Source organism: Spea bombifrons, chromosome 10 (genome assembly GCF_027358695.1).
Source record: "Spea bombifrons isolate aSpeBom1 chromosome 10, aSpeBom1.2.pri, whole genome shotgun sequence".
NCBI lineage: Eukaryota > Metazoa > Chordata > Amphibia > Anura > Pelobatidae > Spea > Spea bombifrons.
This window is the reverse complement of record NC_071096.1, coordinates 24,503,169-24,528,163: the sequence shown is the minus strand read 5'-3', so window position 1 is coordinate 24,528,163 and position 24,995 is coordinate 24,503,169. Positions and strand designations below refer to the sequence as shown.

Below are 24,995 nucleotides of genomic sequence, written 5' to 3'. Positions count from 1 at the left end.
TCTCCCCGTTCCTCCTGCTCACTTACCTTCTCTAGTCTCTCGTGCAGCTGCAGAGATGATACTGACAGGTGAAAGACGTGCCTTCCTGTGGCAAAGTGGCCCTTAAATTGTTCCTTTTTTGTAGAGAAATATACAAACATAGAAAGTGATGGCGGATAAGAACCATTCGGGCCATCCAGTCTACCCAACCTCTGAATACTTTCCTTAGTACCTGGACTTATCCTTCATCTAGCTTAGCCTTATGCCTATCTCATTCTTGCTTAAATGTCTTCACTGTATTAACATCTACCATTTCTGCTGGAAGGCTATTCCATGCATCCTACCCTTTCTGTAAAGTATATTTCCTGATGTTACCTTTAAACCTTTTCCCCTCCAGCTTAAGACTATGCCTTCTTGTTGTGGTAGTGTTTCTCCTTTTAAATAAACTCTCTTCCTTTATCTTGTTGATTTCCTTTAAATATTTAAATGTTTCTATCATAACCCCTCTTTTACGTCTTTCTTCCAGGCTATATAAGTTTTATCATGTAATCCGTGAACCATATTAGTAGCCCTTTTCTGAACTTTCTCCAACATATCTATATCCTTTTGGAGATACAGTCTCCAGTACTGTACACAACACTCCAAGTGAGGTCTCACCAGTGATCTGTACAGCGGCATGAGCACTTCCCTCCTTTTACTGCTAATACCTCTCCCTATACAACCAAGCATTCTGCTAGCAGTTCCTGCTGCTCTATTTCATTGTCTACTACCTTTAAATCCTCAGAAATAATTACCCCTAAATCCCTTTCCTCACACGTTGAGGTTAGGACAGTATCAAATATTCTATATTCTGTCCTTGGGTTTGTATGCCCCAGATGCATTACTTTGCATTTATCCACATTAAATACCAGTTGCCACAGCTTTGACCATGTTTCCAGTTTACCTAAAAAGAGAATGGGTCCAAGTACAGATCCCTGAGGTACCCTACTGGTAACAAGCCAACATACCCAAAGATACATGTTCACATACTGACATACCCTCTCTCTCTCAGTGCTTGTCCCATTTGTTAAATAATCTGAACAAGTGACTTTCCTATTGGAAAACAGTTCCTTTGAGTTAAAAAGATCTACATATTGAGTTAAAAAACAACATATTCATCTGACTTTTTTGTACAGTAGTTTGAATTTATAAAGCTGAAAGACACCAAGATGCACTAACACACATACATGTACATAGGTACAATTACTTATGTCTTTTTTTCAGATACTTGGAATTTATAAGAAGGGACTGAAGTGTCGATGTGAGTATTTAGTGGAGCACTGAATGTTTCATTTACAGTACAACTTTTTAACTCATTTTTTAATATTAGACATATAGTTAAAAATGCCAACATAACCTCTGTTATTCCGTGGGCAGGGCTTGTGGCACATGGATAGGGTAGGACATGAGGGAGAACAAAGGACACACAAACACCACATTGTAAAACATATTTTCACCCCGGATGGTTACAATACTACTACAGACGGCACCGATTAACCCAGGGCCGTCACATGTACTATCCTAGTTAGTGGGATTTAAACCCCTAAACAGCTTAGATACACTCCCAAGAAGTCTGTTTGGTCTGATAAGATTGTAAGCTCGTTTGAGCAGGGCCCTCCTCACTTGTTGTCTCTGTAAGTCAAATTGTTATGTTACATACTACTTGTTGTGTCCTGTCCACCCATTGTACAGCGCTACGGAATTTGATGGCACTATATAAAACAATAAATAATAATAATAAGGATCATGGTAAATGATCTATACAAATTTGTGACACAGTATGTAATACAGACACTGTCTAATACGGGTGGGTATAACACGTTATACAAGTGGAGAGGATTGTGTGCACACATGCACTTACAGCCCAACAGGTATCTGTATTTGGAGTCTTTACCTCCTGTGCTGGTACAAAATAGCTGGGGATTTTAAGCAAGTTTAAATTTTGCTAGCACATGTATATTTGAAACCTCTGTCAATTGATACCTTGGCCATCTGTGTAATCAGAAGTGCATATTCATCTTTTTCCAGGGGATTTTGTTTAATCTCTACTGTTAAAATATGGTATATAATCTTAGTTTTTTACCTATGGATTTGTGTTCCAGCTTAGTCCCTTTTTATTATCAAATCTCGAATTTAGCAGAAAAAATATTTTTGCATACAGATTTTTGGGTATGATTTTTGAGGAAAAGGTTTGTAATTTTATTTTGATAACACTACTTATGTAAGGTATGTTAATATATACCATTTGTATTTTCCACAGCCTGTGGAGTCACTTGTCACAAGCATTGTAAAGATCATCTCTCCGTAGAGTGCAAGAAGAAGTCTAAAAGTATGAGTGAAAAGCGTGAGTCCTCTAACAATTCTCGGCATTTCTCTTTATCCCTGCCACGGTCGTTTAAGAGGACGTCAATACAGCCAGGTATTAAGCACCTGCTTATATCTCATGACACTATATATTTTTAGAAGATATCTTATATTGGTTTGAAAAAACATGCTCTTCTGTGTTGTGTAGAACATTTATATATGTATGTGTATCTAATTTACAATATATAAAATGTATTGTTTTGCTTAAACCTTAGATGGTATATTGTGATGTACACATATCAAGTGAGAAAATGGTACTTCTCTATATTTTAGTTTTATAAAACACCAAGAAATTGGCAATTTGAGGTTAAGTTTGTGATATCAGGGAATACAATATTAGATGGATATAAGGTCACTTGTGGAACATGACTTTTCTTGAGATTCTTTCAGGATCTTTGACAACCCCAGGGCTCTCTATTGCCTTTAGCTTTTATGCCTAAAGATATCATTGTGACATCATGGGCACTTTAGGTTTTTAAAATGTATTTTTAGTATTTTTGTTTTAGAAATGATATTCCCCTTTTTTTTTAAGAGAGGTAACATGCCAATTCTATTTTCCTATTGTGTACTGATTATACCTTGTGTACATCTGTGCAGACCCTATGGGTTTTTCCTATGGGTGGTTCCAGTGGTGTGATTAGTGCTGTGTCTGGTAGCGCTCACTTCGCTGAATAACAAGTACGCCGGTCATTTGGTGTTAAACAGCAGTTTTATGTGAGTCTGGTGTTTAACGGAGTTACATTAAATATCCCCAAAATTATGCTGATTGATGAATAGCACAAGCTATACATAGTTTTAATTATTATTTTCTGTTGTGATAAAATGGTATCCCTTTACATCAAATCCTGTCTGTGTTTTGAGGAACAGATTGCTTATTCATACCACCCCTTTGTTCTTCCAGCTTTAAAAGAGGAGGATTCAAAGGTGGAAGATGATTCTGTATTTGATGATCGTTTATAACCAGCAAGGTAAGTACAATTTCTGGCATTATGCTGAGCAGGTACAACATTGTGGTACTGACAGGGTTTTATCAGGAAATATATAATAAAGACGTAGGGAAATGTGACAGAAAGATGTAACAGACACATGCATAGAACAAAACACAAAAGATATAATTAATGGGGAAAAAACATGTAAGGGAAGTTTACACAAGCTGTGCAGTCCCTGACTGCATGTTACATGAGCGTAAAAACCTAGCATGTGGCCATGTATATCTAGCAGTCGGCCACACTTAGGTCATCAAGAGGCCGCTGCCCTTAAGTACCTGGGCCTCCTCGTGATTACCAGAGCGACCTGAAGGTGTGTGATGTAAAATGGCTTGTATATAAAAATATTCTTTAGTTAAAATATGCTTATAGCACTTATACTATGCCACAAATCTAAAGGAAATTAATAGCTAGGTACAAAGTGCTGATACAAAAGGTTCTACAGATGCACTGTTGAAATGTAGTGGGCTACAGGTACACTTTGAGACATATAGCAAACCTCCAAACCATCCTGTTTTCTGCAGGGCAGGAATAGTTTTCAGGATTTGTCCTACTGAGCTGCCCACCTGTTCTGCTTATAATCAAAAGATCTTCCCTGGCCAAGCTTTATCATAGATTAATGACAGCCATCATGTGACCCTTTGCGTCACATTAAAATTGTGCACTCATATGACACCATATGCCAAAGTTTTGCCTCACTGCAACACAAAGTGGTAAGTTTAGTTTTGTGCACTGCTTCTCACCATGCCTTCTATTTGTTTCCAACCTCTCCTCCACCCCAATGATGTCCTGTTTTGGGAACCTGAAATGCTAGCATGGTATGCATAGAGACCAGGAGGACCTTGGGACCCTAGTTGATTTTAAGCACCTCTTACCTCCTTTAGATAATGTGCACCTTATAGTAATATGATTAATGGTCTACAACAGTACGGTGTCATGCTTTCATGAGGGTTTTAGTGATAGCTTCATCTCACTACAGAACCCCTCCCAGTCACAGAAATATTTTTCACTACTTAAGGTTCCATAGGCACAACTAGGATAGAGTACTAAACGGATACTGCTCTTTGTTTCCACTAAAATTCCTAGAACAGTTATTGACTTCCCATGGATGACAAGTAACAGAACTGAATAGGGTTTGAGGTTAAAAGGCAGAATAAAGGCAGAGGAAAAAAGGCAGAATGACCAAGCTGAAAAGTTCTTATCACTGTCAAATTCTAGGTGTTTATGTCTACAGTGGTTCTGTCCCTGCTTTTTGAACTGCGCTTGTGGTTTTGGACAAACCCTGCTAAATTAGTTATCCACACATAACAGAATAGACTGTTCACTAAATCTGTACTGGTAGCCAACATTTTTGTTAAGCAGATATTTTTTCACAATGATAACATAAATGTGAAAACAGCTCTAGTCAATGAAACTACAGTTTTATTTTACAAGATATAGACACCATAGATTTCAAAAACTATTCTCCAGACTCAGTTCAGCACACTTCTGGTTTTTTTTTGTAAGGCAAATTAAAAAATGTACATTACAAATACTTAACTGCAGGGTAATCATGAATATCAACAATAATAAAGATTGTCAATGTAGTGAAATTGATATCAATCTGCCCACCACATCCTGAATTTGCACACCTGTGTAATAATATTTTATGTTACATGATAAATGCATGTAAGCAAATAGTTGCAGCACAAATTACTGATTCACCTACTTAGAGTCATTTAGATCATTAGTTTCATTAAAGTGCACTCAAAGCATCAAACTGTGACTGCATAGTTGAAGATTTCTAACAAGTAACAAGACAGCACAGGAATAAATTGTTTGCTTTACAGTCTCTCTGTGACTTGGATTTATTTACAAAAGTGGGAATTGGTGGGTTGCAGGAGAGTTGCATTTTAAACTTGCCAACTTCACAATGCATTCTGTAGGGGCAACCTCCACGACTTCTCCTGTTTAGTTTGGCCAGAATGATGATGCTAGGGAGTTGAAATGTTAACTGCCCTGCAGTCTCTCAGTTTAAACACATTATGGCATCATGCAATTAGGGAAACATCTACTCATTTAAGCCGACTCTGATATTTTTGTATTATTTGAAATTTTGGTACACCCTCCCTTTCATATTTATTTGTAGCATGGGCTACATATAATTTGTAGCATGGGCATCCGCAGGATTTTTTCTAGGGGGGATATCCTCACCCCAATACCTCCTTAGCTCCTCCCCACTTTGCTGACTCAGGAGAAGGTGGTAGAATGTCTAACAAATATTACCTCACATTTCGGGTGAATATGCCTTCTCTGCTTCTTACAGGTCAACAACGCTCATAAGATGGAGAGTGCATGACATTACTTCATAAGAGATACTCATCGAGAAGAACTGTCCTCCCTCAGACAATGTATTTTAATTGCTTGTGCTCCTAATTGTTTCATTAAACTCTAAAGATGTTTGTGCTATAGCAAAGAAACCCTTTTATTAGAGCGTTCATTTTCTCCTTAATGTGTAAATAGTGATCTAATCAAATCTTTACTTGAAAATGGACTTTGCAACCCACAATTTTGATATAGGCACATTGTCGTTCCATAAATTGCAGTTCAAAGTACCGTATTTGCTCGATTATAAGACGACCCTGATTATAAGACGACCCCCCAAATCTTAATATTAATTTAGGAAAAAAAGAAAAAGCCTGAATATAAGACGACCCTATAGGAAAAAAGTTTTACCAGTAAATGTTAATTCATTAAAAAAATTTTTTTAATAAAAGCTATGATTGAGAAAAATATTTTGGTTTTATTTCCTTCTATTTTCCAACCTACCCCCCAGTTATGCACATCTGCCCCAGAAATGCCTTATACCCCCTATATGCCACTGTGCCCCAGGATATGCCTTTTAACCCTCTAAATGCCACTGTGCCCCATGATATGCCTTTTAACCCTATATGCCACTGTGCCCCATGATATGCCTTTTAACCCTATATGCCACTCTGGCACTTAGAGGGTTAAAAGGCATATTATGGGGAAGAGTGGCATATAGGGGGGGTTAAGGCATTTCAGGAGGCAGAGTGGTGTATAGAGGGTTAAAAAGGCATTTCTGGAGGCAGAGTGGCTTTAAGGGGGTTAAAAGGCATTTCACAGAGCACCCTGCCTCCAGAAATGCCCTATGCCCCCCATTTAACACTCCCCCCCGCCCCACTTACCGGTACTTCTGAGTCTCCTGTCATGTAGCTGGGGCAGCGTGTAGACTCATGCTGCAGCCGGAAGGAGGCGTGGCTAGCAGCGGGGGTTGTCTGCGTGCATCGCGCAGACATTCCCCAGCTGTCAGAGATCAGAGTTCCCCGCGATTTGGGTGTAATAGTTGTGTCCAATCTCTGTGTGTATATTCAATGTGAAGTAGCAGTAGCTAAGGCAAACAGCTTATTAGATCGTAAAACCTTTTTTAGGCTTAACTTGGAATTAAGGCACCAATTCAAAGGAAAGATGAAACTTAAATTCCCATGAATGCATAAGAGTTGATTAAGGGAATGGGGCATCTCGTTTATGATGAGTAATTCGCCAAGATAGATTTATTTACTCTAAATAGGACTGCTTAAGGCCTGGTCTTATTATAATGTACAAATGTCAGTATAAAGCAGTAGAAAACACGTCACAGACACAGCATATAAGAGACCAATAGAATATAAAATCCATGGAGGTGGTGGCTGCAGATACTGATTATAGTTTAAACAATACTCATTTAAGATAGGGAAACGGTATTCATAGTTATTACATTTTTATTTAAGAGTTGATGCAGGGATTATTCTAACTATCCATTTGCGACGTTAAAAAAAATTTTGTTACTTTATTTGAATCACTATAATAAGGGACATTTTGGAAAGGTTGATCTGGAAGGACATGCCTTTTTTCAACTTTACTAAATGTGTAACTATGTATCATTAGACACTACCTTCAGCAATATCAAAATGGGGCTTAATATATACATGAGAGAAGAAGCAGTTTCTTCTGTTTATACTGCACCAAGTTCATTGTCACAGCTAAACGAGGAATGATGGGCAACTTTGCATTTACCTTTAGACACACACTATCATTTCTCAATTTTGTTTTACCTCTTTCATATTCCTTTGTTCCTGCCTATGTTCTTTCTCATTTGTGGTCGACTTCTGCACTAATTGGGCTTCTTCTCTCCTCCCTTTTAACTCCATGAACGTAGGACTTATTATTATGTCCTAAAGAAATGTCTGCAATGTGAACTTGTAAAGGATCACTGGAGCTGCTTATTAATGTGAACTCCACTCTGTAGGTAGCAACAATAAATATTCAAAAAGCTCTCAATGAGAGAGACAGGGGAAACAGAGGAGTAGGTACTCACTGGATACAAATGAATCACCCTCAATCATGAATATGAAGAAAAGCAGAAAACTCAGCCAGGATAATAATCAAATACAGTTCTCTTTATTTCTGGAAACATCGACCGGTTTCGGCATGAACAAACGCCCTTATCAAGGTGAAACCTACAAATGGTATTCACGGATAACCTTAAGTACCCTCCCTATAAGGTCATGTGACCCAAATGGGGGAGTAGTAACAAACAATCACTTAATCGGTTACCAACAACCTGAACAATGTATAATACAATACATACAAAAAAATTTACAAAAATATATCACTTCCATTCCCATTATCTATACACCATAGAATAGTAAAGATGTGTAAATATGTACGTTACTGAAAAAAAATGAAATGAAAAATATAAAGGGTTAATACTTAAAGGACTGCTATTTATAAAAACAGAGACCAATTTATCTCCCTATTAAGGCCTGCCTGATTATTTTCATTTTGCAAATCTCCTAATTCCTGAAATCCAAAAGAATTCACGGCGTAATAAAGTCCTCACCCTATCCCTGCCTCTAGATTGAACAGGAACCATCTCTAAACCAGAAAATCTCAAGGATGCCAGAGATCCATGGCCTGCCAGATGGTAGTGGACAGACATGGCATTATGTTTCTCTTTGTCGGTCCCAATAATTTTAATGGCATTACGAATAGCAGATTTATGCTCAGATATACGTTCCTTTAAAGGTCTTTGGGTAGATCCAACATAAGTTTTGGAACATGGACAAAAAAGAACATATACCACAAAAGCAGTGGCACAGTTAATGAAGGAGTTAATATAAACCTTTTTACCTGTGTAGGGCTGATTAAACCATTTGGTATTATTCGTGTTGTTACACTGGGCACAACTGCCACATTTGTGCATACATTTGTATCTAATGAGTACCTACTCCTCTGTTTCCCCTGTCTCTCTCATTGAGAGCTTTTTGAATGCAATGTGAACTAGGACATAATATTATCTCCTTACTATTTTAAATAAGCAGCAAATCTTCCTACAGATACACAGAAGATCTGCTAACACACTGGACTCCACTGGGTTCAGTGCCATGGGATTCAGCACTAGTGCTGACAACTGGTCCTTAAAGTAGGGACCTCACAGTTTCTGAACAGACATACCATGATTAGGAATTTTGTCCTGTGTCTTATGCCTATAATTCTGGTAGCACAATGTGTGCTTGCTTTTATTTTGTGGCATACCAGTAGGGCCTAAAGAGAGGGCCTTTTTTTGCCCTGTCTCACGCTCCTCTCACCCCACCATCCTACCAAGCCCTAATCCTTGGTAAACCTCAGGCCACGATCCCCAGAAAGTGGCACAATTACTGGAAAGAGGTCACCTGGGTCCCAACGCCTACAAGGGCCTAGACACAAATTGTAGGCTGCAGGGGCACAGTCATGGTACCCTTGGTTGCTTGGGCCACATTCATGGGTACTGGTTATACCTCCCTGATGGAAGCCCTGCTATTTTAATTTAGCTCTTACAGAAAATAGATAATGAAGATGTCCCTTGCATCTACATTAAGGATCTAAAGCCACCTGACATGCCATTAGTCATTATATCTGTGCAACATGTACAACAGCAGCCTATGGGAGAGAGTTCAGTACATGTTAGAGCTTATATAAAAATTATGTCTAGTGCTTTCAAGATTATGGAATAGTCTCTATTTGCTTTGTTCTTTAGGAAATTGGCAGTCTGTTTTTCTCATTGAACAAAAATACAGTGCTATTTAAAAAAAATGTAGGTTTTCCTTTGTTTTGCTCAAACAATCTTCTGTTACCTACAGAACTGGAAGCTCCTATTGTAGTCAGTCTATGTGATATTTTTACAGATTTCTCTTGCTGAAACACTTCTTCACTGAGCTGACTCAATATGGCAATGCTGATGAAGTCCTACTTGTACAAGAAATGCTTTCTTTCAAAGACTTTCATTAGTCTGGATTGAGACTATACTGTATATCAATATGATAAGGAGTTTGGTTGTTTGTATATTGGGTTTAGATAACACAGCTAGGGCACCTAAAATGACCAAGATCCAGCTGTCTGAAAACAGCATTCAAAAACTAAAACAACTGACAGGTCCTAGACCAAATGGCGCACCAGCTAAGAATAATCTTTTGTGCCACCCCACCAATTTTAATATGTACAGCTGGATTATGTATTTTTTTGCTTGTTTATGGGATTGCCTGCATGGAATGGTAATAGGCATGTTCCACCAGTTAGGAGCACATCTACCTAATGCATAACTCAATCAGCTGAGACAGAGGCATGGCTCAGCCCAGCTTGGTGAAAGCTACTCCACTGGCCACCTCACCCATCTCTAATGGTAGGCTCATACCTGGGCTGCATAAATGGTCCTTCAAGGAATAAGAAGTCATAAAGAAACCAAATAATAAAATATACTTTCCAATCAAAGGTTATAGAAATAGAAGCTCTTTTTCTCCTTTACAGTCATATGTGGAGCTGTATACCTACAAATATAAAAATGATTACAACGGTCTATTAACACTAAGATGTAGACATAAACTAGCTCCCATTTGGGGTGAACAAGGGCAGAATAAAGCAAATGTTCAATTTAGCAGAAAATACCCCAGGAAAGGCAGGGTAAACTCCACGGAATGCCAAGACAGGGAGGTAACTTTAAGCATGCCGGGCAAACTCAATCAAAATGTAGGGTAATACAGAATTCCATATAAACTAGTGCAGCATGCACGATTTCTGTTCAACACATAATGGCAATCACCCAAACAGACTGGAGGGAACAGCTACTGAAACACTTGGCTGTATTTTACTCTAGATGCATCCTGTTCTCATAAGTGAAATTATAAGAAAAATACCAAAGCTGTTGCCAGAGGCCCAAATTATTTAAGAAAAGTCAATAGTAAGGGTTATTGCTCCACTGACACTTATGTCGGCAGATGTCCACGGTGAGAGAATCTTCTTGGGTAAAGATGCAAAGAGGGAGACCAGATGGCAAACAAGTACAGAGTGATTTTGGTGTAATAGGCATATCTGACCAAAATGACACAGGCACTAGGCTTTACTACATACCCAGTGTTCTGTCAATAAGAAGTAGAATGCATTGTCTCTGTAGACACTGATTTCTGATATGCATACTATGATGGGATTTGATATCATAACCTAAACACCAAGGACACCGCAAATAATTTCCTCACATAAAGAAAAGTAGCAAGACAGAAAGACAGCTCAAATTCAGAAAATACAAACCATGATTAACACACAAATTACACAAACTTACTTATACTCACTAGCACACACTTCATTTCACCCCACTTACACATCCATGCTCACACACACAAAAGTACACATCCATGCTCACACACACAAAAGTACACATCCATTCTCACACACAAGTACACATTCCATGCTCACACACTGTCAGGAACTGGGTCCATACAGACGACTGTAATGACCCAGAGTGCCCAAAGATGGAGTGCAGGAGTTATTGTGCAGTAGCGGAGTATAAAGCAAACTCTCCCGGGTGGGCATCTAGGGTTGTGCAGCCACATACCAGCGCCCTGATGTAGCAGCGGATGTTAACCAGAACTTGGAGATATCCTGCAGGCACCCTGGAGCAGGCATGAGACATAGCAGTAGAATCATGCGCAGGATGCTGCAGGCTGGGAGTGTGGAAAGCTAAGCAGAGTACAGGAGAAACATAGCAAGCAAGGGGGACAGAGCAAGGAGCAGGGAGACCAAGCAAGAAACATAACCAGACAAGATATACATAATACAGGGTACCACAGGGAACAAGACAAGGAATACTCAAGAACTGACATGAACACGACAGGACACCCCTCTAACGGGGATTCAGGACAGGACACCCCTCTACCGGGGATACAGGTTACATCACAGACAGACACACATAAATACAGGAACTAGCCTAGGATTGTATGATAACTATTGGAGATTCTACGCCAAAGTACTCCAATGACAGTGGGTCCTAACACTAAAACCTGCCTACAGAGCTACTAAACAAACTAAACATGAAACCCAAACACATATCAGAAAGACATACCTGTAGACTGCAGACTGAGACAAACAGAACACACAGGTGGGACACACCTTCTAAAGGAAACAGAGCTAAAGCAAAGAGCAAGACTGGAATCAAGGAATCAGAGGTACAGGACAGAGCATAGGGAAATCCAGGAATGGAATACTGCAAAAGGAGAACTATAGCAAGGACTAAGGACACTGTAGCAAGGACTAGGGAAACTAAAGACATGCAGGCCTGGATGGGGCCTGACACACACAAACACACAAGTACAAATCCATGCTCACACACAAACACAAACAAGTACACATCCATGCTCACACACAGGTACACATTCCATGCTCACACACACAAAAGTACACACCCATGCTCACACACAGACAGGTACACATCCATGCTCACACACAGAAGTACCCATCCATGTTAACATACATACATATATACATTCACTGGTCACTTTATTAGGTACACCTGTTCAACACAAATAGCTAATCAGCCAATCACATGGCAGCAACTCAATGCATTTAGGCATGTAAATGGGAATTTAAGTGATGCTGATATTGTGATTATTCTCGCACAACTGTCTCTAGGGTTTACAGAGAATGGTCCAAAAAGAGAAAATATCCTGTGAGCGGCAGTTGTGTGGACAAAAATGCCTTGTTAATGTCAGAGGTCAGAGGGAATGGGCAGACTGGTTCCACAGTAGAGAGGCAACAGTAACTCAAATAACCACTTGTTTCCAAGGAATGCATAATACCTTCTCTGAACACACAACATGTCGAACCTTGAAGCAGGAACAGGAAACAATATGGACAGGCTCACCAAAATTGGACAGACTGGAAGAACGTTGCCTGGTCTGATGACTTTTTATAACCACAGTGTACCCATCTTCCGATGGCTATGTCACATCATCTCAAACTGGTTTCTTGAACATGACAATGAGTTCACTGTACTCTAGTGGCCTTACCTCTCACTGCTTCTGCAGGTTCCTATCCAGCTGCTCACAATCTATGACATCACGTTATCCCCAATATGCTCCTGTCTCCCCGTGCCAGTTCAAAATAGTTTAGAAAGGGCCCTTATGTCAGTGGTTACTTTCTAAATAACAGTATTCTATTATAATACCTGGTCAGCACATTGAAATCATAACAGCAGGTATTATTATTTAACATGATATTTATGTTTGTCCAAAACACAGAGAAATCATGTTTGTTTTCATGCCTTGCAAAGGTTTTCAACTACCTTGGCATTTTCCCTATTTTGTTGCAATTAAAATGGATTTGTTGGGTATTTGTATCATTTGATTAACACAACATGCATACAACTTTGCAGTTGCAAATAATTTTTTGAATAAGATAAAAGTTACAGCTGCAAGTCTCTTGGGGTACGTCTCTATAAACTTGGCACATCTAGCCACTGGGATTTTGCCCATTCTTCAAGGCAAAACTGCTCCAGCTCCTTCAAGTTGGATGGCTTTTGCTGGTGTACAGCAATCTTTAAATCATACCAGATATTCTCAATTGGATTGAGGTCTGGGCTTTGACTAGGCCTTTCAAAGACATTTGACATTTAAATGTTTCCCCTTAAACCACTCAAGGTCAATGTCCTGCTCAATCTCAGTCTCAAATCTCTGGAAGACTGAAACAGGTTTCTCTCAAGAAGTTCCCTGTGTTTAGTGCCATCCATCATTCCTTCAATCCTGACCAGTTTTCCAGCCCTGTCGGTGAAAAACATCCCCACAGCATGATACTGCCCCCACCATGCTTCACTGGAGGGATAGTGTTCTTGAGTTGATGAGAGGTGTTGGGTTTGCACCAGACATAGCTTCTCTGATTAATGCCTTCCTTGATTGGCCCGTGAGTTTTGGTGGCCAGCCCTCTCTTGGCAGGTGCCAATATTGGTGCAATATTCTTTCAATGTCTTAATAATGGATTTAATGGTGCTCTGTGGGATGTTCAAAGTTTCGGATATTTTTTGGAACCCAACCTCTGTAATTCTCCACAACTTTGTCCCTGACCTGTTGGGTCTTGTTGGGCTTCATGGTTCCACTTGCTTGGTGGTGCTCCTTGCTCAGTGGTGTTGCAGACTCTAGGGCCTTTCAGAACAGTTGTATATATTGAGATCATGTGACACTGAGATTGCACACAGGTATACTTTACTTAACTAATTAAGTGGCTTCTGAAGGTAATTGGTTGCATCAGATCTTATTTAGCGGCTACATAGCAAAGAGGGTGAATACATATGCATGTACCACTTTTCCCTTTTTTATTTTTTAGAAGGTTTTTTCCCCCAAAAAAATCTTCATTTCACTTCACCAATTTAGACTATTTTGTGTATGCCCATTATATGGAATCCAAATAAAAATCCATTTTAATTCCAGGTTGTAATGCAACAAAATAAAAATGCCAAGGGGGTGAATACTTTTGCAAGGCGTTGTATTTTGATGTAATTGTGTATTTCTGTAAAAGCAACATGTTGGTACCGGCCATGCATAAACATTTTATACTCTGCTTGATATCATTTTTTTCATTAAATAGGAAAACTTTCCAAATGTTATCAACGCAGTAATTGGAAAAAGAAAAATAATGCAATATCATGTCCCCTGATTCTCATTTGTTATATTTTCTTCCCCTGACTCACCCTTTAGTGAATAGGGTTATTATGTTTTTATAACTGTGTTTCCCATATGAAACTAAAGAATGTGTTACATTACAGAGATCCAAAGTAGAAAAAACTTTTTTATGTATGCCCTAAGGCAAGGACATATCACAAGCATGTAGTAGGTTAGCATTAGAAGTGTGTGTGTATATATATATATATATATGTAGTAAATAGATGTATTACATTTAGACATCATATGAATCTTGAGTTACATGAACAATGTAATCTGACCATATACTTGGGCCATATTTGCCAACAGTCATAAATTTGTGACAGTTCTGGGAACTGTGAAAGAATATACGTAATAGTGGCACCTTATAAAATCAGTCATACATGCCAACTCTTGTATAAGGGTGAAAGTATGTGCAGGATTCTGCTTTGTCTCAAAATAGACATTCACCAGAAAAATGATACAGCTCACTTCTTCAATGTAAACAATCATTTAATCCGGCATAAAGCAGACAACATCTCAGTCCTCAAGGACCTTTATTAAGACTAGATAAAGGTCTGTGAGGACTGAAACGTTGCCTGCTTTATGCTTAAGTATATTACCATTTTCATTGAATAGGTGTGCCGTGTACTTTTTCTGGTGGGTTGTTCTGTTAACTGAGTTTATGTATAGGCGAATACCCCATTTACTGATGGAAGTTTAGCATGCCCAATTCTCAAATCAGGGAGGAGATAGGGCATTCCATGTTAAGAATGCCCTGTGATATTATAACTCATGCCTTTGTGTAGGACAGCTGGTAAGTATCCCTTGAGTGGACTTAAATCCAACATCTTGATTGTAAGATTGTTTGAGCCCTTTTCATCTTTTATCCCTATAAATCCAAATTCTTATGTGATTCCCTTTTTATTAGGTCCTGTTTACCCATTGTCCAGTGCTGCAGAATATGATGGTGCTATATAAATCTGAAAATAATAGTAATTGGCAAATTCATTATTTGTGTTGACAGAAAGTAACACTCAGCTCGCATTACACAAATTTAGTTCAGTCGTGCTCACAAGAGCTAAAAAAAAAATCTAGAAACTAGTGGATTATCTAATCCATGATCATACCTGGGAATTTCCCAGCGTTAGTCACTTGGAGGTATGCCTCTTCTGGGCAGTGGCTTTGCATGAATGCCGGTCTAGCCCCAAATTGCTTTGAATTAACTAGGAGTAAGTCAATGTGGTGGGGAGTAAGCAGGGACAAATGCTGCCCCCATGTCAGAAGAAAGGAAGGCGATTTGAGTCTCCAGGTCAAAGCCAGAGAGTTTTCAAGTATGCCCATTAGTAGCTTATTAGTTGTAAATCCAAGATGGAATTTAGTCCTAACTCACATTTCCCATGCATCTTCACTGATACTCCTGGGTACGAGCAAACCCAAATAGATGGAGGATACATAGAAAAAAAAAAGAAAAATCCAAAAAAACAGGATTTATAATTTTTCTATTTAAGGAATGAAACTGCCTAACACCTCTCTTCAGTAGGTCTGCAGTTCAACAGCAAGTGAGAAATATCAGACTTAGTGTTTATGCAGATAATTTGCACTTCCTATTGACTGATTCAATGAATGAACCATGATGTTAATGGAGAGACAAAAGGTAACTGAGCAAAATGTGTTTTACATTTTTACATGAAAACAGTTACACTAATACCGTAGCAAGGGCAATTTTCTTTACTGACCCTTAAAAAGTATTATAAAATAAAAATTAAAAAAACACGCATATCACAACCCAGCTACTAATAGCAGAAATACTAGTTAACGTTATTATCCGTTCATGTATTTATTGACCCTAAACTCCTGTGATCAGATTGCCTACTGCCACAAGGAACCTTTTAATCTGACACATGACAAACGTTAATTTTACTATGTCCAGAGAGAATATGCAGATCCACCACAGATCAAATTTAACTGTGCAAAAAGCAAGATTACAGGGATGAAAAATCAATGCAATCTGGAAGTGGTGGGAAGGATTGAGCAATGCTATGGTGTTTATATACTTACTTTACCTTGGAACACTGAAGGCATCTGTAATTATGTGAAGCCAGGTTGCCTGTTTCTTTTTGGCAAACAAATCACTACGTGATGTAACATTTTATACACAGATTTCAGGCATTTTACAGATTGTGTATACAGGCGCGTTACATATTGTCCATAAGAGGGCAGTACCACCATAATAATAATGGTAGCCTTCATTAGAAAAAAAGGGGCTTTTGGTTACTTTCTCTTTTTATACTTCCTTCTCTCCTTTTTTCTCGTTTTCCTCACCTCTCTAGCCGTTCTGTTTTTTTCTCCTGTGGTAATCGCTATTTAACTCCTTCTCCTCCCGCCCTTTTCTGTCAGACAGATCCTCACAGATCGATACACCGGGACTTCGATTTGTCACCGTGAGTCACAATTCTGGACTCATCACGTCCAGCAGTTCACGGGCCGCCTACCTCCTCCTCTGTCGCCTTCTCGCCTCTCCTTCATTCTCTCCACCAGCCTCACACTCTCCCTTCCGTATACACACGCAGAAAATACAGCACTGTGCACACGGACACAACTCTTCATACACCATCGTTCTTATGCCGCCAAATATCTTTGCTGTCAGTAGACGCGTTACTGTTTAACGCTGATAAGGGAATTATTGTCATTTAATGATCAATATTTCATTTTCACTCTGCCTGTCTCTGCATTTGATGGATGGGAACATTCTAAATAATGCTTTGCCTCATTGTAACACCTGCATTTTTCCTCCAACCCCCCCCCCCATTCATTTATTTTACATAATGGTCACCTTCTACATGTACCCAGCTATCTAACAACATTATCCATGACAACACATTTGCATATCCATCATCAACGAATGATTATGTACTATACCTATAAATATGTATGATATCTACCTATATATATATATATATATAATATATCTCCCCTACACCCTTTTCATTCTAGCTCACCCTCCCTTTCTTCCTCACACAACATAGTAAATATTGCAGTGATATTGGCAGGTGTCTGGATCTGTCATGGGACAGTTTATAGGGTCTCAGAGGACGGAGGACAAAAAGGCTGCCTTGGTGACTGTGTGAGAATTCAATGTACTGTGTAATTGTGACAGTGACAATATGGGAGGCATTCTGTGTGAGCAAAGAACAGATTGTTAAGTGTTTGGGGGAAGAGAGCGGCCCAGGCACAGGGAACAAGGAACAGATGTAGTAAATGAGAAGGAGAGAGAGAGAAAGAGATATGGAGAGAGCAAAACGGGGAGAGGAAGGATGGTGGGAGGAAAAGAGAGACACAGAGAAATGCAGGTTGAGATAGATGGGGAAGGCATAGCAATAGGGAAACTCAAGGATAATCACGATGGTGGAAGGTTATAAGACCAAAACGTAGACGGGCACATGATAGAGGAAAAAGAAATATACGGGTTAGGCAGCCTCTGTGTAGGTGGTAGAAGAGAGTAAGGGAAACCTTTAGTGGATGCGCAAAGGAAAGTAAATATTGCGCGGACAAATGAAGTATAAACGAGGATGAAAGAATGTAGCCGTGAAAGAGATATTCCTGCTATCCCTCACCTCATTGATTTCCTGTAGTTTTGAATGTTGGGGGAAGGGGATGCTTTAACGGCGGTATAAAATAATGGGCAACGTAGTATCCCCGCTACATGAGGGTATTAGGGGAGGAAAGATTACAGTAAAATGATGTTTCGGTGCCACTGTATCTTTTTAATCGCATACGTCGCCCTACTGCACTCTCCCGCTACCCCTTGCTATATTTCTCATCTTGCCTTTACATATCCTTCCTTATTTCCTTCTCACTTCGCCCTCCCCTCTCTCCCTCCTTCTTCACTCACACACAGCCATACACACGCCAGATACCTTCTCTACATCCATAGGTTCTTCTCCTTGCCAATCAAAGTGTCATCACCCTTTTTTCCTTATAGATTCCCGCTACCCCTGTCTGTGGCGATGAAAGGGAGTATCCTAACCCCTCTGACCAATTAAAGACGGCAGGCGGGGGGGGGGGGTAAGGCCCTGAGTGGGCGTGGTCTGCTGTGGTCCTGATGCTGGTATATTCTCCATTGCTGCGATTCTGGGAGGTAGCGGCATCATCTTTTGCGAGCGATATATGGGCCTGTATATATTTTCAAAGGATCCATCCCTGTCAACCTGCAACTCTGCTGTGAATCAGGTACTCTATAAAGGGAGAAGGGAGGGTGATTGAGCTCAAATGTAGAAACGGGCGACATGGCATTTGTTGGCAACACACATATATGTGTTTCTGTCAGAAAACAACTGCTCTCCCATCACACGTAGGCACACATTGGTATCACTGAGGGGTAAATATGCAATGGTTTGAAGGGTTTACGGGGTAGTATATAGAAAGATGATGTGTGTAAAATGACTTAAGCTATTTGGTAAATTTAATGTAAAATCCATTCATGTAATGTGAAAACGAGTGGCTTGTATATTTCCCCTAGGGGTGTTTGAATGGAATGGAAGGGACAGTAAATCCTTCATATACTGCAGGGAGCAGGCATGGTGTTACAATTTAAACATGTATTTTATCAGAAAGAAAGACGTTGGGGAATAAAATAAAGGATAACCAGCTAAACTGCCCAGGGTGTAACCTGTGGTAAGTGGCAAAATCCTCAATAATTAAGGAATCGAGTGAGGAATGTACATTGCCACCTCCATTATTTTCTCATTATAATGCTAAAAATCCTCTTTTATACATTATGCATGTTTACCTGGAAAAGGTTATCCCGAGATGTAACTGCTAAAAGAACATCCTAATTATTTGGAATTTTCATTTTAAAATGATGGTTATCCAGTATGTCGTGATGTCTATAAAATAACCGTATCATAGATGCTGCCATATACTTTACGGTGCAAAACACAATAGTTTAATGGTTATAGTCATTATCATCATCCTATGTTCAATGCTCGGCATGTGTGTACATATCGCTATGTATGTGGGTGGGAAATCATTGCATTAAGGGTCAAATTTAAATAAGATTGGGAGTGAAACTTAAGGGAAAACTATGCAATAGGCCACTGGTTTAAATTTGATATTTTTCTCATACAACTTTAGACGCTACACATACTGTACATATGGATATGAACAAATGGAACTATATTCAGTTAGATTTGTGTGATTTTCCTATTGGGTTGGTGTAGTGGCAGAGAGTGGCAACATAATAGGACACATGTGGAATTACTTCACATGCATTGCTCTTTCTCTATTAAAGTATATATAATCATAGAAAATCCATTTTTATTTGAAGATGAACAAAGGCCCCTTTGCAATGCAGGGGATATTTTGTTTTGCATATCCTACTCCATTTCATATTAGTTCATAGTGCGAATTACCCAAGTATGTTTGCCTTTATAACACATTATTAGGTGCAAAACTGGCCATAGTATTTGTTACTTTCTGTAGGAATTTTATGGGGGTCACAAGGAAATGGTGCATTTCTGCCTTCGAATCTACCTCATTTTTATCTCTGTGCCTTGAAAAATGGTTAACAGAGAATTGCAATTTAGAGAAAGTGCACATTCAGAGGACGTAAGACATCGTTATTGCAACTGTTGCATTTTTAAGAATTCTGATTATACTACAATACAGTAAAAATACTGATTACAGGGATATTGGCTCCGTGTTTGTCACAAAGGTGAGCAATTATTTATTTATATTTCTGCTATTGTTAGAATAAAGCACATTTCTCTCTCTGCTTTTGCAGGAATAGCTCCAACAAAAAAGAACATAATATCTGGTTTAAAAAAAAAAAACATATTAATGTTTTTATTTGATAAGTAAAACGGAACCAAAAAAATTATTGTCCGTGCATTGTGCATAAGGACAATGCCGATAGACACGGTTCAGTAATTTGTGGTGTTTTTTGCACAAATCGTGGTTTTAGTTACAGTTCAGATAGTAAGATAAATGGATATCATTTTGAGTTTGCTGTGTTTTGTACAAAAAAAGGAAAAAGTCAATATATAACAACTGTATTGTAGAAAAGCAATCCAATTTATTTTGATTAAGAGAAAAATAGAAGGACACCGTTTTATATTTCTTTGAAATAATGGTATAAATTAAAAAAAGAAAATAATTATACAGGCTAATCATAAAACAGCAGTGGCTTGGTTGATTTTCAGTAGATGGGTTCTTATTAAAATCCAGGCAGATAAATGGGTTTATTTATTAAATTTGCTGTGACACCAGGGCATGGAAATGTTGCAGCTGTGATGTTTGACAGCCTTTGGTGCATTTTATAGGGGGAGGCGGCACTGGTGGAGACAGAGCGAGGGAGAAACATAGAAACATACGGAAAGGGAGACGGGAGGGGGAACACAGACATACAGGGCGAAACATAGACATAGAGGAAAGAGTAGATCTAGAGACAATACATAGCTAAATAAGAAAACAAGCCATGTAGTATAAGGGGTATAGTAAAAGGGGAGGAAAGAAGAAAAGCGTGAATGCAGTAGACCCAAAGGAAAGGACAGAGGATATAATGGTGTGGAGTTAATCATTGTACCGAAACACACACCCAAAAACTGTGTCTGCACATGTGTGGGTTTATATACACACACGTACATACACATACGTTTACATGAGAAGAATGGATTTGCTAGTCAAGTATTTGTATCCATTCGTACCGTATATATGGATTGAGACAGATAATGTATACAACAGAGCTAATGTATCAACGTATAGAGCCAAATGAATAAAAGAAAGGGAGACAATGGGTTGGTATATAAGCTACTGGAAAAGATCTGTTTACCATCATGTGCCATGAGTCTCTAACAAATTGCTTGCAGGTATGTCCCAGCCTTTCCCTATCTTCTATACATTAGTTACAGTTGCCTGCAAGACTCACCTTCCATCTTGTGCAGTTCACTATCCCACATGCTACTTTACAAATGACACTTATATTTGTCCTGTCAGCCATGTTGCTTTGAGGGGAGGTTTGTCATGACAGAAAACCTTAGCGACAAGGTGGCAACACGTATTTATGCTTAATAAATCCGTAATGAATACCATATTCTGCTGTACGAAAAGCACAATATATCACAATTAAATCATACTTACATATTAATTATAACATAATGGTTGCTGTTGCATAGTCTGTGGGCTTCTTATTTCATAGTTTCAATATATCAAGGTGGTTAAAACACATTTATTCTTAAAGTTTGATGCTTTGGTTTGCATGTCTTATTTTCAGTTGTTACATCATAATTGTTGTAATATATAAAAAGAGCTTTTTATGTATTTAGAATGAACGGCCTCTTTATCCCAACATCAAACATTTCTGCCTGTATAACTTTGTGCTAGTGTGTGCATCTCATTATGGTTTTGATGCCTCACTGTGAAGATATTTGGATGTCTGTTATGTCCTAGAGAGCATAGTTGCCAACAGTCTAGATTTTAATGGTCCTACTGGCCAGCTGCCCCAAAGAATGTTTTGATTTTCCTTGAAATAAGGAATAACTACAATAATAACAACATATAAATTCCAATGCCAGCAAAACAACATTGGGCATGTGCCGATATAATGTGAGCAGGGAGTGGCATCACGCATCACCCCAGGTAACATTGCCACAGACATGGCCTGATATCACATTTTCGGGAATAAAATTGGTGACATTGGCCACAACAATCTACTTATTCATAGACTCTACTAGCCCTTAGGTCGCCTTAACTCATACATTATAAACAGCTACATATCACACATACTCTTTAGTCTTCTCTGTTTTATAATCAACATTTTTTTATTTTCAATAACAAATCGAAATTAAAGCTGTAACCTGGGCATCTTTATCTGTGTTTAAAAAAATATTGCAATGAGTGCAGAATAACATGTACATTACGGATAATCAATACAATGTACAATTAGCAAAATGTCATTGATGTATATACACATAGTTTTGAAAATGCATTTAAAAGGGATCCAATTGGCATCAGTTGGAGCATCCTCTAGTTACACGATTGATCTCTGGTATCCACAAAGCCCCATGGGTACCTTTTTGTTACCTAGAAAAGAAGCAAAAAGGTAATACATTTGTTACTTTAACTTTGACCCTACAAAACACAAACAAAATTTACTGTACTTGAGGGATGTTGCCAAAAATGTTTTTTCCCCCAGCATCCTATAGCAAAAACCCCTAATCAAAATTATGCCCACCTTTTTATGTTAAGCTGCTTATGAAAATTAGAATCATGGTTTACCAAACATATACCTAGTACAAAGTTTACCCACAAGAGGAAAGCTTCACATTTACCATTTGTGCTAATGCTGCGGATTGGTCACACCCCAATCAGCAAGGCAGGATTAAGGAGCTTTGGGCCCTTGAGCAATTACACAGGAAGGACCCCTTTTCTGGATTTATTGTTCTTCTTTTGTCCTGTCTCTTTATTTGCACATCACTTGCTGCCATTTGTTCTATTGCCTTTTATCTTGCTTACCTGCCTTTTACATTTTTTATCCTCTTTGAAACTTATATTCTCCCTCCCCCAGGCATACACATACAGTGCCCTGCAAAAGCGTTTATCGCCCTTGGCATCCTATTTTGTTGCATTACAACCTGGAATTAAGATGGATTTGTTGGGGGTTTGTATCATTTGATTTAGATAACATACCTACCACTTTAAAGATGCAAAATATTTTTTATTATGAAACAAACAAAAAGACAAAACAACCCCCCAGAAAACCTGACCCTTTATACTGGTTCACCCCCCTCAAAGTCAATACTTTGCTGCTACCAGCATGCTTCACTGTGGGGATGGTCTTCTCGAGATGATGAGAGGTGTTGGGTTTGTGCCAGACAGAAGGTTTTACTTGGACAAAAAGCTCAGTTTTAGGCTCATCTGACCAGAGTACCCTTTTCCATATGTTTGGAGAGTCTCTCAGATGCCTATTGGTCAACAGCAAATGTTTGCTTATTTTTTTTCTGTAAGCAATGACTTTTTTCTGGCCACTTCTATAAAGCCCAGCTCTGTGGAGTGTATGGCAATCTACACTGTAAAACTTTGCAGCTCTTTCAGTGTTACCTATAGTCTCTTTGTTGCCTCTCTGATTAATGCCCTACTTTCCTGGTCTGTGAGTTTTGGTGGGCGGCACTCACTTGGCAGGTTTGTTGTGGTGCCATGTTCCTTCCATTTCTTAATAATGAATTTAATGGTCCTCCTTGGGATGTTTAAAGTTTCGGATATTTATATATTTATTTATTTTTATAACTCAGCCCTGACCTATACTTCTCTACAACTCCTTGATCTTGCTTGGTGGTGCCCTTGCTCATTGGTGTTGCAGACTCTGGGGCGTATATATACTGAGATAATGTGGCAGATCATGTGACACTTAGACTGCACACAGGTGGGCTTAATTTAAATTATGTGACTTCTGAAGGTAATTGCTTGCACCAGTTTGTATATGGTGGCTTCATAACAAAGGGGGTGAATACATATGCAGGCACCACTTTTGCATTTATTTTTAAGTTATTGTCTTCATTTCACTTCACCAAATTATATTATTTTGTATATATTGTGTATATGTCCATTACATGAAATCCAAATAAAAATCCATTTTAATTCCAGATTGTAATGCAACAAAAAATATGCCAAGAAGGTAAATACTTTTGCAAGGTAATATATATATACACATACATACACATATACACACATACAGGCAGGTTGTCGAGCTGTCTCCTTCAAATTATACACCTTGACATTCAAATGAGGTTTTACTGTGTTTTATTATATGCAAAGTACTGTAGCCTTAAACTAGGCATCCAACAATTCAGAAAGCAAATCTTACTCCAACTAAATAAATGCTTCCCTTCTAGCACACTGGTGAGCTTTTCCAGGTACAAAAAATAAAACAGAAGAAATATCCACAACAGGTTTTGACACAATACTTTCCAAAAGGTCTCTTTCCCACAGTCAGACACCCAAATGCCCTTAGAGTTGTCATTTGTGCCTTGCAGGGGAGGAGACAATTACATTCACCTGGAAAGGGCTGCAATTAGAGTTTTAACCCTTTCAGACAGGGATAGAGAGGGATCCAGCCTTTGGCTTATGGAAAAAGCCTCCCTTACCTTGCCACATATGACCCCCCCCCAGACACAAGAAAAGATTGTGCACTCTAGACAATGCATCAGCATTAGCATGTAGCACATCAACCAATTGCCTGACCAAGAACCTGAAAGGCTGTAAAGAAATAAACCAACGGGTGACCGTCAAATTTTTGCCCTTATTACTATGCATCAATTGTAGATGAGCATAACCGGTTATAAGGGTAAAAGATCTACGAAGCCGATTTGAGAAAGTCAAAGTCCACTGCAGCCTGTTCCTTAAGATCAAAATGTTTTTTTAAGTCTCATCAAGCAAAAAGGGTGCAATGCCCAACGCGCTTTATGCGATAGCTCCCTGGTTACAGTCTTTTTAAGATCTATAATGAAGGGTAATCTTTTGCGAATGGTGGTTTGCATAAGTCAGACTTGAACCACTCTTATGCTCCTCTACAGGGAGTTTTGAAAGGTGTTGCGGCATCTACTCCAGGACAGTCCTGTCCTCTTGTTGTGCTTTTAACCCAGCCCCCATT

General features: G+C 38.9%; 1 protein-coding gene across 1 annotated transcript in view; it reads left to right on the top strand.

Moving 5' to 3' along the window:
- RASGRP2 (RAS guanyl releasing protein 2) overlaps nt 1-5,911 on the top strand; it is a 57,696-nt gene extending 51,785 nt beyond the window's left edge. The window contains exons 14-17 of the mRNA XM_053449726.1: nt 1,243-1,279; nt 2,279-2,437; nt 3,284-3,350; nt 5,674-5,911. Coding sequence (XP_053305701.1) covers nt 1,243-1,279; nt 2,279-2,437; nt 3,284-3,342 — 255 coding nt within the window. The 3' untranslated portion in view covers nt 3,343-3,350; nt 5,674-5,911. The remainder of the gene's footprint in view (nt 1-1,242; nt 1,280-2,278; nt 2,438-3,283; nt 3,351-5,673) is intronic.
- Nucleotides 5,912-24,995: the final 19,084 nt, after the last annotated feature.